The 14976-nt window shown below is 35.2% G+C and overlaps 1 protein-coding gene across 1 annotated transcript in view; it reads left to right on the top strand.

Moving 5' to 3' along the window:
- Nucleotides 1-14976, top strand: part of TMEM131 (transmembrane protein 131) — a 91355-nt gene that overhangs the window by 32340 nt on the left and 44039 nt on the right. Inside the window, exons 5-12 of the mRNA XM_087726333.1 lie at nt 1167-1290; nt 1863-1979; nt 4831-4953; nt 6499-6579; nt 7864-8014; nt 8099-8155; nt 9200-9261; nt 14680-14788. Of these exons, the coding sequence (XP_087582459.1) occupies nt 1167-1290; nt 1863-1979; nt 4831-4953; nt 6499-6579; nt 7864-8014; nt 8099-8155; nt 9200-9261; nt 14680-14788 (824 nt within the window). The remainder of the gene's footprint in view (nt 1-1166; nt 1291-1862; nt 1980-4830; nt 4954-6498; nt 6580-7863; nt 8015-8098; nt 8156-9199; nt 9262-14679; nt 14789-14976) is intronic.

Below are 14976 nucleotides of genomic sequence, written 5' to 3'. Positions count from 1 at the left end.
AGGCCTGAGAACCCAGGGGATGGGTGAAAAAATGAAGTTTGTTATTTCAGTGAAGGTATTCATAACAATTAATTGTTTGAAAACAAGATTGTATAGTAGTCAAACCATGAATGGTTATTGAATATTAATTTAGTTAACCATGTTAACTAAAAATATTGTTCATTCTTTTCTACTGCTTTTAGTTTAGTTTTTATTTAAGAAAAACCAAGATAACCTTGGAGATACCATGTGACCCTAGTTAAAAAAACATCTAATTAAAAAAAACATTGGAACTCAAGCTTGTTCCAACTTAACTCTGTTAAGTATGAAGGAAAAACGGGAGATGCTGTTAAATGACTTTCAAATTTCTGTTATGGTAGCCTACATCAATAAAAAATGATTGGAATAACACTATTGGAGTCTTTTCTGATCTAGCTTACTTCAAAGGTCTGATAATTCCTGTCCCTAACCCTAAACATGAACCCTAGAAACTTGTCTTTCAGAATTGTAATTGCAGTGCTGTATTTTTTTTTCCAGAACAAAAATGGATCAGTACTTTAAAGACAGCATATGTGCTTGTTCTCTTAATTACTAATAGAAGAAATAATATTTAATTTGAATATTAATTGACTCCATTTTCAACTGAAGCTTCAAACCAGCATGCCAATAGTTTTATAAATAAGATTATTTATAGTCTCTAATATAAATGCCTGCTTAAATAATCTTACTTGCTTACTGCAGTAACTTGCATTGTAGAATTAACAGTGATAACCTATGATTATTGCGGAATAATAGCTTAAGCTTTCATTTATTGGTTTAATTCCCTTTGTATAAAGCTTCTCTCTCATGTAAAAACTTCATTTTTATTTCTTGGAATTTGTTAAAGTTAGTAATTCTTTAATATGCAATTCAGTGTTGCTGCATTGTGCAAGTTGTTGTTTGCTTTAGGATAAAGAGTTAAATACTGCTTGTACCCTTTGCATTTATTTGTTTTGTTAATTTAATACTAGATACCACCTATGCCACCTATAGAAATGAATAAGACAGATATTCATAATGATAATTCATATACAAGAATTTTTTTTCATGATGTATCAAAATACATTATGACCTACAAATATAAATTTACTGTGCTGATGAAAGATTAAAAATTCTAAATGCTTTTTCTGATCTTTCTTTTTATACAGGCCGGTTGGGATGCCGAAAATGGAAAAAGTTTACTTGCATAATCCCAGTTCAGAAGAGACTATTATATTAGTTTCAATATCTGCAACAACATCACACTTTCATGCTTCTTTTTTTCAAAATAGGGTGAGCTAGCTTTGCTTTGTGAAGTTATTGTAGAATCTTTTTACCCTATCATAACAAACTGTACTTTAAACAAAATCCCAAATATGGGATATTGTAAACTATATACTAAAATATGTTTATATCATTCTTCACTGAGGAACAGTTCAATAAAAATGAGAGATCAATTTCTCCAGGGATTTGCAAATGTATTAATTAAGTATTGCAAAGGAAAAACTTAATGATTTCAGTTTATACTACTATAGTTCTAATTCTGATAACTGAGGAAGGCCTTTTTTGTTAGATTTGTATTCTGGCTTTTTTCTCTCAGGATCTAAGGTGTGCTACATTGCACTTCGTCCTTCCATTTTTCTGCACAGCAATACTGGGAGGTAGATTGGGATTAGAGAGGCGATTGGTCCAAAGTCACCCAGTGAACTTCCATGACTAAGGGTGAACTTCAATCTGGATTTTCGCAATCCTAGTCCAGGGATTTTAACAGATAGCTTGCATATATCAGTTCTTCTTTTGCATATTTAATACACTACTTTTGAATCAACAGCATGGCATATCTTCTGACTTTTTTTCTTTTCCAGAAAATTATCCCAGGAGGAAATACATCATTTGATGTAGTTTTTCTTGCAAGAGTTGTGGGAAATGTAGAAAACACATTATTTATTAACACATCTAATCATGGGGTATTTACTTACCAGGTAAGAACAATGTAATATTGCTTTGTAACACAGTGTACATTAAGATAACACTGTACAATTGAAACTAACAACAGTTTATATTATTTGAAGTCCTTTTTCATAGAACTGGAGTCCTGATAGCAGGCTTTTTGGTCAGAGAGTCCAATCTATTTGCTCAAATCCAAAGTAAAGCCACTTTGGCAAGTTGCTGCTTAGACTTTTCTTGAATAGGTTTAACGCCAATGAATGGGAGTTTATATCTTTCTGGGAATTGGTTTCACTAACTGGTATTTGAAAGATGTCACCCTCATTTTCCATGTGTGAACCTGTTGGGTTTTGAATCTTTCCTAAAGCAAAGGCTCCAGAAATAAATACTTTACTTAACATACCTTGGAGACTGACTGACTAAATTAAAATGAATATTTCCCATGATTCAGAAACGCATGTCCATTGATGCACTCCTGCACAACTTTTTTTTCTGTTTTCTTTTATAGCCACATCATGATGTTGAACATTTTTTCAATTTGTTAACTATTCTACAATCTTTTTGATAAGAATTATTACAATATATGTTATCCCTCATTCCGGGCACTGTTTCCAAGTGGTGTTTGTCTTGAATTTTATTTTATTTTCAAAGGCCCATCAGGATTGTTTTGAATTTATTTTAAGATGTATTACTCTGTAGATGCATTACTCTGGATTCTCTTATCTGTAGATTTAATATGCATTCTCTTATCTCTTTATCCAAGTCACTAATAAAAATGTTGAAAAATACAGGCCCCAAGACCATGACATCCTACTTGATACCTCCCTCCAGTTTTATAAGGATACATTGATATGCACTCTTTGAATATATTTCTTGGAAAGCTGAGGTTTGGCAGGCTTGCCTCCTTGTAGATATCAAAATAATGAAAGTCATCCATCACTAATACTTTATATTTTTGGGAAAATATCATACATGTCTTCTGCTTGTTTAGATGAGTGAAAGTAAACAACAACAGTTCTTAATGTATTTATTACTCCCTTTATATTAACTATACATTTATATTAACTAGATGCTCTTGGGAATAAATTCTTTTAGGAGTTCAAGTCCCTCTTCTTTTCTATTACCTATTTGTTCCTTTTTAACAAATTGTATTCTTCAATACAGTAGCAGGAGTCATATCACCAAATGTAAGGCCAAATTGTATTTCTTTTTGTTATTCCCAGTAATTATTACAGGAGGATAACAAAGTCTATTTCTTTATTTGTTTTATTAAGAGATGTGAAAGATGCCATTTTAGCAACTTTTGTACCATCGTATATAAGAATAAGCTTTTAACTTCTGAATTTTCATCTCCAGGTTATACAGGATTCATTTTATAGGCCTGACTTCTTCAGGAATCCACCACTATTTGTTCTGTTTTGCAGTCTCTCTTTTTCTTCCTCTGTAATTCAAAGCTTGTTTGTTTTGTAAGGGCTTGAAAGCTGTAAAAAATGTTGTTTCTCTCCCCCTCCCCTACTATGTCTTGTTTTTGGTTGTCATTCTTATCCAGAAGCTTGCTCCCTTGGTTCATTTTCTTCATTAAATAGAATTGATCCATCTTCCAGTCATCTTGAAATGTCTATTTTTTTTTTATTGGATAAATCTTCATTTCATATTATGAATTAAAGGAGCCATTTATTTTCCTTCAAGCACCATTACAGCATTGTACTTGCAGAAAAGTATATGCCAGATTGTTGGTGGGTAGAAATATAAACACATCAGACGTAGGCTTTTATTTCTACTCACAGAAGATTTTATTATTGTTGTTCACTTCTTAGACTCTCAGAAACAAAGTCTTAGAGGGGAAAAATTGTTAGGGACTCTTCTTTAAATACTCTTGCTAAGTCTATTGTTAAACTCCTGTTTGCTCATTCAATGATCTTGTTCTCTGGAAAATTACCACTTTATGTACCTCTTACAGTCTCTGCTTGTGCAATTACTCAATCATTCCCAGTGAGCAATCAACAAATTTTTGATCTGTGTGGGAAGATTGCTTTCCCCCCCCCCCTTTACATCTGAATACATAGCCCTCAGAGGAAAGAAATGCTATGGTCATTCTCTTATTGAATTCTACTGGAAAACTTGTGATTCCTTAGTGATCATTCTTTTCTCAAATAAAAATTATTCATGGAGAAAAAACATTCCAACATGGTAATGTCTAAAGGTTTTGAATTACAAATATATCCTAGCCGGTGTAGCAAGCAATTATTTTGCCTAAAGGTACTGGCATTTGTACTTTAACACATTACATGAGGAAGGCTGGAAATATACTCAGTAGTGCAATGAAACAGAACACCCACAAAATTATCTTTAAACTTTGCAAAGTTTGTGCATTTAACAATATAAAAACTATTTAAGAAGTGTAGTAAAGAACATTCTGTGGTACTAATGATTCTAATGATATTAAAAATATAAGAGGAAGATACTTGAATGTCAAAGTAAGTTTTTCCCAAAAAAATCAATGTATGAAAATAAATTATCATAAAGTCTTACGATTCATTTTATATAAATATGTACATAATAATCTAACTTCAGTATTCTAAATTATGGAAAGGAGATAATAAAATATCAACAAATCAAACATTTTTACTATTACTACATTAGATGATATTAGAGAATAACATAAAACTATCATTTCTACTGAGGGTGAAAGGCAGAAAAATTATTTACTTGAATTTTATATGATTAGAAAATTAAATAATGTCTGAGGCTTTAAACCTTGCAATAATGAACTTCAAATTCAGAAACAGATGTGGGACTGTCTTTAGTGCGAGAATTGGGTGAATTTTAAAACTTGGAGGAACGAAATGACCATATTGATTACTAAAAAATTTTTCCCCTAAACAGGTGTTTGGAGTAGGAGTACCAAACCCTTACAGACTGCGGCCTTTTATAGGAGCAAAAGTTCCAGTGAACAGCAGTTTTTCTCCTATTATAAATATACACAATCCCCATAGTGAACCTTTGCAGGCAAGTAATAGCATTTTCATATTTATAGGTATGTTAAAGAGTTGTAATATATTAAGTACAAGTAGTCTTTGAATTTTGACCAAAATAAGGGATGGAACATTTATCAATATTCAGTGAACTTATTAGTGAGGTATCACACGACCACACCTGATTTTACGAGCTTTTTTGCCACATTATTAAATGGTTTTTAAACAAGACATCGTGACCATGACTTGGAACCCCATTCCAGCTTCCCCATTATCTTTGCTTGTCAAAAGTCAGCTGGGAAGGCTCCAAATGATGATAATGTGACTGCAGAATGCTATGACTCTCATAATTGCATGATAGTTGCCTAGCCGTAAATCACAGTTGTGACTATGAAGATGCTGCAATGATTGTAAGTGCTAGAGGTGATATTATAAATTACTTTTTTTCAGCATCATCATAACTTCAGTCACTAAATGGTTATTATATGAAAACTACCTGCATTTCATGCAGTTCTTGAAATATTTGATCTAATCTATTTATTTTCAGGCTGGGTTATTATATCTACACTAATTTTCTGACATCCGGGTATTCTGACAGACCCAGTGCTTTGCTGGCAATTGAGGACAAAAAATTGAAGCTCATTCTATCCTACTATGAGCTAGCCTATTTTTCTGGCATGATATAATGGAAGGTTGGTACTGTGTTTCCCCAAAAATACTACCTGTCCTGAAACTAAAGCCTTGCCACATATTTCGGGTGGGCAAAAATATTACCACCACCATCCCCCCCTGAAAATAAGCCCCCTGGACAATCCCCCCCTCCGGCCAGGCAGAGCACCGCTTGCCAACCTGGCGGTATCCTGAAGGCAACAAGCCGCGGGAACGATGTGGGGGGCAAAGGTGCTCATGTTGCTTGATGCTTTTGGGGTACCGCCAGGTTGGTCAGCGGCACTGTGCCCAGCTGAAGAGGGCAGCGCAGTGCTGCGACAGCGCAACACAGCCATTTGACCCTGAGGCTGTGCCCAGCTCTTTGGTAGCCCAGTTGTAAGGGAGCAGCCACTCGGCAACCCAAAAACAATAAGCCCTCCCCTTTAATAAGCCCAAGGCCATATTTCATGGGTCAAAAAAATATAAGACCCTATCGTATTTTCGGGGAAACACGGTAGAATTTAGGAACATTTGACAGGTCCTTCTAATGTTCCTATTCACAAATTTTACATGGTTCCTTCTACTTTTCTAAGCTTAGGATTTCTTGATATCTGGAAAACTAAACTTGGAAATTAACTAGAAAGCAAAAGGAGAATCCAATATTATACATAGAACTCTCACTAGACAATTTGTGAATTAATTTGATTTTTTTATTCTTTAGAGAGTAATAGGGAAATACTATATAAGACTGTAATTACAGGTGATTTCTCACTTCAAAATTAGGTATTTTTAAGTTATTTTGCAAATATTGTATCTAAGCATGTCGCCACCTTGAGACATCTAGTTTGAATTTGGATTCAAGTTTTATTAACGCTTTTAACAACTTTTTTTTTCTTTTATTCCCCCCCCCCCCTTTTGCATTTTCTCTCAGGTAGTAGAAATGTATTCAAGTGGGGGTGATCTTCATCTAGAGCTTCCAACTGGCCAACAAGGAGGAACGAAAAAATTGTGGGTAAGTGATAATTCATTGATGTTATTATCTGCTTTTGATGACAATCAAAATTAAGTACGGCGTAAGCTTCTATGGGCAAAGCACTAGAGCTTCTTTAGATCAGGGGTGTCAAACACAATTTCATTAAGGGCCGCATAAGGGTTACATTTGACCTCTGGGAGTCAGGGGGTGGCCATGGCCAGGGTAGGTATGACCAGCTGAACATCATTTGTGTCGGCGCACCTCTGGTGGCCTACTGCTAAGACAGGACCCTCAGATCCTTCCTCGCTCTCATTATAATCCCCTTCCTTCCTTTCTTCCTTTTCCTTTTTACTTCCTTCTTTCCTTCCTTTTCCTTTTTTTTTCGTTCCCTCTTCATTCTTCTTTCTTCCCCACTTTCCTTATTTTTCCTTCCTTGCTCTCTTCCCATCTTTCCCATCTTTGTCTTTCCTCTTTCCCTTTCCCTGTCCCTTCTTGCATGCTCAAATGCAAAAGGGGAAACATTTCTCCTTATCTTTTCTTTTTAGTTTCTTTTGCTAGCCCTCTGCCTGTGAAAAGGGAGCCCAGGGGGCCATGTGTGCTCCCCGTGCCATGTCTTTGGCCACGACAGCCTTCTGCAGTTGTCTGCCAGTGAAAATGGAGCTAGCTTATTAATTATTGCTTTTGTTTGTGTGAATGAAGTATACAGTTTTCAGAAATGTGAAAAGCATAGAGAAGAGGAAACACAGACATATCCTCAAATTATGACCACAATTTAGTCCAACATTTTCATTGCTTAGCAAGGCAGGTGTTAAGTGAGCAGTGCCCCATTTTATGACCTTTTTGCCAGAGTTGTTAAGTGAATCGCTCCAGTTGTTAAACGTATCATGCAGTTGTTAAGCGATTCCTTCATTGATTTTGCTTGTCAGAAGACAGTTGGGAAGGTTACATATGGTGATCACTTGACCCTGGAAAATTGCAATTGTCGTAAATACATGACAGTTGCCAGAATTTGATTGTGTGATCCTAGGGATGGTGCAATAGTTGTAAGTGTGAAAACTGGGCATACATCATTTTTCAATGTCTTTGTAACTTCGAACTGTCACTAAACAAATGACCTACCTAGTACAAATTGAAACCTCTTTATGTTTCTTTATTATGATTAGAAGCATGGTTATAGGTTTTTATATAGTGATAATAATCTCTAATGGTAACTTTCTATTAAATATATAATCAACAGATCAAAATATACTCAACATTATATTAAATGGACTTCTGAACCTTTAATTTTTTGACTCACATTTTCCACTATTGTCTATTTAACAGGAAATCCCTCCATATGAAACTAAAGGAGTAATGAGAGCAAGTTTTTCTTCAAGAGAAGCAGATAATTACACAGCATTTATTCGAATAAAAACAAATGCCTCAGATACTACAGAGTTCATTATTCTTCCAGTAGAAGTAGAAGTTACAACAGGTTTGTGGTATAGTTTTTAATCAGTTCCATTTATTTTTCTTCTCTGGTGTAAAAGAAGCTAATTTTGATTATTTTCTTTTAAAGCTCCAGGAATTTATTCATCAACAGAAATGCTAGATTTTGGTACTTTAAGAACACAAGGTAAATCCTACCTTTGAATATTTCTCATAATGATTATTGATTTAATTACACAATTTACATCCTATCTGAATTCCCATATTTATGTTGGCACCTGTACATACTATAAAAATGATCATTTAAAAGAAAACACATCTTTAAATCAGCAGCACATCAGTCACCTCAAGCCTAAAAGTTTGATGGGGAACAGCCACACTACTAGTAAAATCTAAAAGTGGGAGGGCATCTGAACTGGGGGAAAGTGTGTTCCAAAATGACAATTTTCTACGCCACAAAAACCTGCAACTGAGCGTTGACTTCTATATATCTGGAGAAAAGGAGACCAGCGATCTGTTCAGTTTATAGAAGTAGCAGTAACACAGTCTCAAGGTAATGAAGGCCTCAATGCCTCTCTTTCAAAATAGTAAAATTTGTGCATTAAAGCTTGAAAAAGGTTGTCCTAGTCATGTTCTCCACCAGCAGCTAAACAAAAAACTATAAATCCAGAAGTCTTTATGTCATGGGCTTCTTCTTTCAAATAGTGTGCAATCAAGGATTAGTGTAAGGACTCCTCCAAATCCGATTGTTTCTGAAGAAATAATAACTCACATTTTGTTGTGATTCAGTTTCAGTTGTTTTCCCTCATCCAGACACCATGAAATAAGAAGAAAAGAATCAAGCCCTAAATAACCAGTATAGGAATTCCTAAAGATCCAATTATATCTCTCTCATTAGTGCAAACCAATGCTTTCCACCCTCTTATGCAGACGAAAAGAAATGAGATACCATTGTGGAATTCATTTTTGTTCTGTTGTTTAGTTTTGATATGTAATCATTATCTCTCAGATAGTTATAAATATGGTGTATAGATATATTGATTGCTATAGTAAAGAAAAAGGGAGCATTTTAAATAATCTGTTTATCAATTAAGGATTTCAATTTTCTAATTAAGACAATAAAATGCTCTTGTCCTTGGGAAACCAAAATATATATATTTACAGCTAAAATTAGTTAAGTTCTGGTTTTGGGTACTAAAGTACTTATAATATCTTCTATATGTCTCAACAGATCTGCCAAAAATTTTAAATCTACATTTGTTAAATTCAGGAACAAAAGATGTACCAATAACTGTAAGTACTGCCTGTGTAATTCCACAATTCATTATAACTTTCCTTTGTTTTGTACACTTATATTTATATTAGTGACTTTGGGCCAATAACTCTCTCTCGGACCACCCACCCCCATACACCCAGAGTTGTTGTGGAGAAAACAGGAAGTAGCATTAGGAATGTTTGCTGCCTTGAGTTATTTATAAAAATAACAAGGGAGAGTGAAGAAGGAAGGAAGGAAAGAAAGAAAGAAAGAAAATTAGAAGTCAAAACTTGGGTTCTGAAAGTTTGGCTCCCCTTTTCTTATGGCATGTGATGAAATAATTTGGATTCCCAGGAAGGAGGGGCTACATTCCAGAGAGCAAAGAGGCATCAATACCATTGAAGTTTTGATCTTTGGGAAGAAGATACTGTATATACTCAAGTATAAGCCTAGTTTTTCAGCCCACTTTTTGAGCTGAAAAAAGCCGCCTTGGCTTATACTCGAGTCAGTGAAAAATTTGCCCGAAATGGAGGAGAAAAAGGGGCGGGGCCATGCCGCTGGGTGACGCTCGTGAATGGCCCAGTGCCCCTGAGTTTCCCCTCCCTCTGTGTCAGTTTGCCGCGCAGCGTGCACCGCACCATCCCCCCTCCTCACGTTCTAATGTAATGCAGGGCTATCTTACGATTCCCCTTCCTCCCCCTCCTGCCGCTCTGCAACGATGTCCCACCTCCTCCTTGTTATGGCAAGCAGCCACATAGCGATGTCCCACCCCCTCTGGTACAGTGATCCAATGATAGGAATCACTGTGCCGTGTGTCATAGGAGGCGGGACATCATCATCACAGCGGGACATCAGCATCATGAGGTGAGTGAAGTATTTCATTGAATACACCGGTATTGTGTGATAATAATTTGTTATGCAGAGCAAATTTTTACAATGGCTACTGTATATTTAATGGGCACAGGCAGGCTGTATATGTTATTCAATGGGCAATGGCATTATTGGTATCTATTTTTATTTTTGAAATTTATCGGTAGCTGCTGCATTTCCCACCCTAGGCTTATACTCAAGTCAATAACTTTTCCAGTTTTTTGTGGTACAATTAGGTGTCTCGGCTTATATTCGGGTCGGCCTATACTCGAGTATATACGGTAGTTAAGAAGGATTATCCTTAACTATTCCCAGTGAATATCTATAGTGATGCAAATAGTTGTTTTAGTTTGGCAAGGTTTCTAGGTGAGGAACAATAAGAGAAAATGCTCGAGGGTAACTGGGGCCTGACACATCATTTACATTGTCACCTATCCTTTATACCTAGCATTTACTTTTCCCAAGTCATTATCAACCTTTGCAAGATTATCAGCTTTTGGCACCACATCTTGCCAGAGATTTATGCTAACTGTTTATAATATAAGTTAACAGTGCTTTATGTAAGTAGGGTTACCCTGACGGCAGATGGACCTAGCAAGTTTCTAGGCCATGAAAGTTTCTTGTTTACTAAGCATTTTGAGACTAAATTTGTATACTATTCATTTTATCTCTGGGTTATGGTTGCAGAGAAGTCTGATTGTTGAAGATCAACAATTTGTTTTTGAGAATATGCCTCATTTGACTCAATATTTCTTTGTCTCTCTGATTCATTATGTTGAATTAGATAAGACTTATACTTGTATCAAGGAAGTGATTAATATCCCACAGAATTATGATTGCCATAAAATTATATAGTTTTGAGACCCTCCTCATGTCCCAAATTATTTTTGTTCAAACTATTGCCAATCAAAATACAGGTAGTCCTCAACTTACAGCCACAATTGAGCCCAAAATTTATGTTGCTAAACAAGACAGTTGTTAAGTGAATTTTGCCCCATTTTATGATTTTTCTTGCCAAAGCAGTTAAGTGAATCATTGCAGTTGTTAAGTTAATAGCATGATTGTTAAGTGAATCTGGCTTCCCCATTGACTTTGCTTGTCAGAAGGTTGCAAAAGGAGATAACACTGCAAAATAAATATGACTCAGTTGTCAAGTATCTAAATTTTGATTGTGTGATCAAGGGGATGCTGCAACGGTTGTAAGTGTGAAAAACAGAAGTCACTTTTTTCAATGATGTAACCTTGAATGGACACTAAATGAACTATAGTAAGTTGAGGACTACCTGTATTCACTTTTAGATCAAAGTTCTGGAGGCGATACTGGTGTGCATTCTGTCTAAAGTTACCATGCTAAAAATGGGGTTTTGGCACATTCGCAATGTAGCAGTGTTTTTTATAGTGTCCTAATCAGTTTTCTCATTTGTTATTTTAATTAGGCGAGTGGTTGAGCAGAATGTTTGTTCGTACATATGCTCGTAGACATTCTTGAATTGCTGTTTTAAATCTAATGTAGCTTTATCTTTTCTTCATCTTCCACACAGAAAATTACATCGTTGGATTATGATTAGTTAGTAGCTTGTAGAGACAGCAGTTGGCTGGTTTTGCCTCTAAATTGATAATAAAGTTATCAAAAATAAACCTTAATATAAAAGCAATTGCTGGACTCAGATTTAGAAACTCGAAAAACGTATTTGTTAGCGTCTAGCAATTCTCTAAAGATAAAATATGCATAACCACATTGTTATAGAAGAGACACTGTATTTTTGGTCTATAAGACGCATTCCCCCCCTCCCCCCAGGCAGTGGGGATTGCCACCACCTATTGCCACCTCCTATCGCCACCACAGAATGGCAGCAGCAATAGGCAGTGGCAACCCCTGCTGCCTAGAACAGCTGTTTGGCGATATTCCGGGAGGCCAATCCAACTGTCAGTCTGCTCAGCAGCAAAAGCTCCAGCGTTATCGGCAGAGGAAGCAGACACAGAGGAAGCAGAAATTGGCAGGGTTTCCAGTCAGCCAGCCCACTGATGAGCGGGGCTACGGGAGACTGGGATCCAGCTGTCACTCAGCTGACCAGTGGTGTACACAACAGAGAGGCCTTGACGACCCACATGCTGGGGCTGTGATAACGTGCCAAAGCTGACCAGACTGCTGTTTGTTGCAAAGATGCTAGGCAGATGAATACCGGATGGATGCTGGGAGGCAGAGGCAGATTTTTTTTTCTTGTTTTAATCCTCTAAAGCTAATGTGCGTCTTATGGTCCGGAGCGTCCTATAGACTGAAAAATATGGTAAATACATCTGACACAATTTGTAGCCTAAGAAATATTTCATGAATCCCTGGATCTGATCTGTTACCCATCATATGGTTTAAATGGTATCAATAAAAATATCCAGTGTCCAGAATTATCTATGGATACTTTCTAAACAATATACTATTGAGTTCAAGAAATAAATCTACAGTAATTAAACACACAACTGCTGTTGTTAATCATAATAGTAGAAAAATACAAATAATCCTGCTTGACAGGACCCATTTCCATGTTTGTTGTTAAATTATTTAGCTAATTATCTTAGTTGTGATTATTTGATAGCCCTATTCACTAGTATTTTACTTTTGGCTATAAGGTGAGAGAGAAATATAATAATAATAGTAATATCCTTTAGAATCCTAATTGCTTGATCACTGACACTTTACAGCAAAATTGGCATATATATATTTGAACTTACCCTAAAAGTTAAAATATTTTTCATATAAGTAGGGAAGCACAACTTTTTATATTGTGGACATCGTTTCAGCATGGTTTGAGAGCAAAGAAGTCTATTTCAAACTTCATTCGAATGTCATGAGAAAGGCCAAGACTATATTTAGCTGAAACCTGATCTAAATAGTCCTAGGATTAAATTCTTTCACTTAACACTATAGCCAATTTCTATAGCTACTAAAGTGTTTATTCTTTTACAATCATTTATATCAAAGCTTATGAATTTCAGAAAAAAGGAAATGTTAATACTGAAATAGCCAAAAAGCTGTAATTTGATTTCTATGCCAAGAAACTATAAATCAAGAATAAGTAACTCAGTAACTTCCCAATATTTTACACTACAACTGTATTTCTGCCAGTGATTATGTTGATTGAGCTTGGTGAAAGTTCAAAACTTTTGATGAATGCTGCAATAATGCCTTTTATTGCCTTATATTTACATTTATATTGGCAGTTTTGCTTTATTTTTGAGTTCATAGGTGTGTCAAAAATTCCGATATAACCTAACCAAAAAACTTGTCCATGAGATTTATGATTCTTCCAATAGCTCCATTCCAATGCTGGGAAAACAGGTGATGATTATTGTTTTGAGACCTTAGTTGCATCAGAAGAGTTGCCCCACAGGTGACTAGATATAGGGGCCTTAGGCCTTAGGAACAAGATAGACTGCAGCCTGTAAGGTTTTGTGATAAAAATAATTTTTCTGCAGTGGTTCCACTTCTTCGTTAGTAGGAGGTTTCAGTTGCTGTGTGAGGACGGAAAGTGGTATATCCATCAGTCAGGTTACTGTAACACATTCCACATGAGCTGCCTTTTAAGATGCCCTTAAAAGCTTCTATTAATCTAAAGTGCAATGGGCCTTTTGCTAAAATTGAGCATAGTATTTCAGCCTATGCTACCATCACTATACTGGATATGGTTCAATTTCTGAATCCAGTTCAAAGTGCTAGTTAGGCTCACATGGCTCTTTTATATGTAGACAACCGTGTCTCATAGCAAGATCTACTAAGCATCATGCATTGTAGAAGTATGGGATATCCTGAACCTCTCTATCCTTTCAAATATGCCAGTATACCAGGTTATATGGAGATGAGGAAGCACAGGTAAAAGGAGCAACTAACTCCACCGATAATGCTCATTACATTTTTGGACCCACTCTATTGGCTGTTACTATAATATTTTAAATTCCTATTGCATGGCAACATCAAAAATAGAAAAATGATAAAACTTATATCTGTGGTAGGATCCTATCACTTTAAGCAGTGCATTTTTTTAATTTTTGAAGACGTTTATTAAAGAACTTCAATCACATTCAAAGACAATGCTTAAAAGGCAGGGTGGTAGGTGGTTTTATTGTCGTTTTGCAGGCTATAACAATGTATTTTTAATTTCAAATCTATGAAAACAGATATTGGAGATTAAAACAAATTAAAATTGTTCAAGTTGTATATTTTCTTTCATAACATGCAATATGCCTAAGAGTTGACTTTCTAACGTAATGTAGGAGGTGACCTAGTATTATTTTTATACAAATCTAAAATGTAAGGGCTTTAGGTTTCTTTGTAATCCAAATTATTATGGATTGCTGTCATTCTAATGTATTTTTGTGATAGCATACAGTTCTAATCATCATGTTGTCTAACCTAAGAAATAAAAGTTGAAAAGATACAATGAAATGTTAAGTAAGTGTTTGAGAATTAAAATTAATGCTTTTATTTCAATATTTTCAATAATGAATGGAAGATCTGAGATAATTATAAGTAAAAATAATAGTAGTGGATTGAATTGTTTATTAGTATGCAAAAACAACTGTTTCTTTTTCAGAGTGTTAGACCCACACCCCAAAATGAAGCTATCACAATCCATTTCAAGCCAATTACATTGCGAGCTTCTGAAAATAAATATACCAAAGTTGCAACTATTAGTTTTGATGGTACGTGATAATGTTGGTAATAGCATTCAGTGAAATCAAAATAGGTTTTTAAATTTTAGTTTTTATTCAAAGCTAAGAATATTTTAATGAATATAAATAAATGTATTACTATTTGCTTTTATTTTGAAAATAGTTATTTAATATTATACATTTAGTAAACCTTTATCTAGGGGACATAACTAATTATA

This window comes from Thamnophis sirtalis, unplaced genomic scaffold (genome assembly GCF_051295495.1).
Source record: "Thamnophis sirtalis isolate CommonGarterSnake01/CBP01778 unplaced genomic scaffold, rThaSir2_p1.2 scaffold_12, whole genome shotgun sequence".
NCBI classification, from domain to species: Eukaryota; Metazoa; Chordata; class Lepidosauria; order Squamata; family Natricidae; genus Thamnophis; species Thamnophis sirtalis.
Note: the sequence above shows the minus strand (reverse complement) of the source record. Positions and strands in the feature narration are given on the sequence as shown.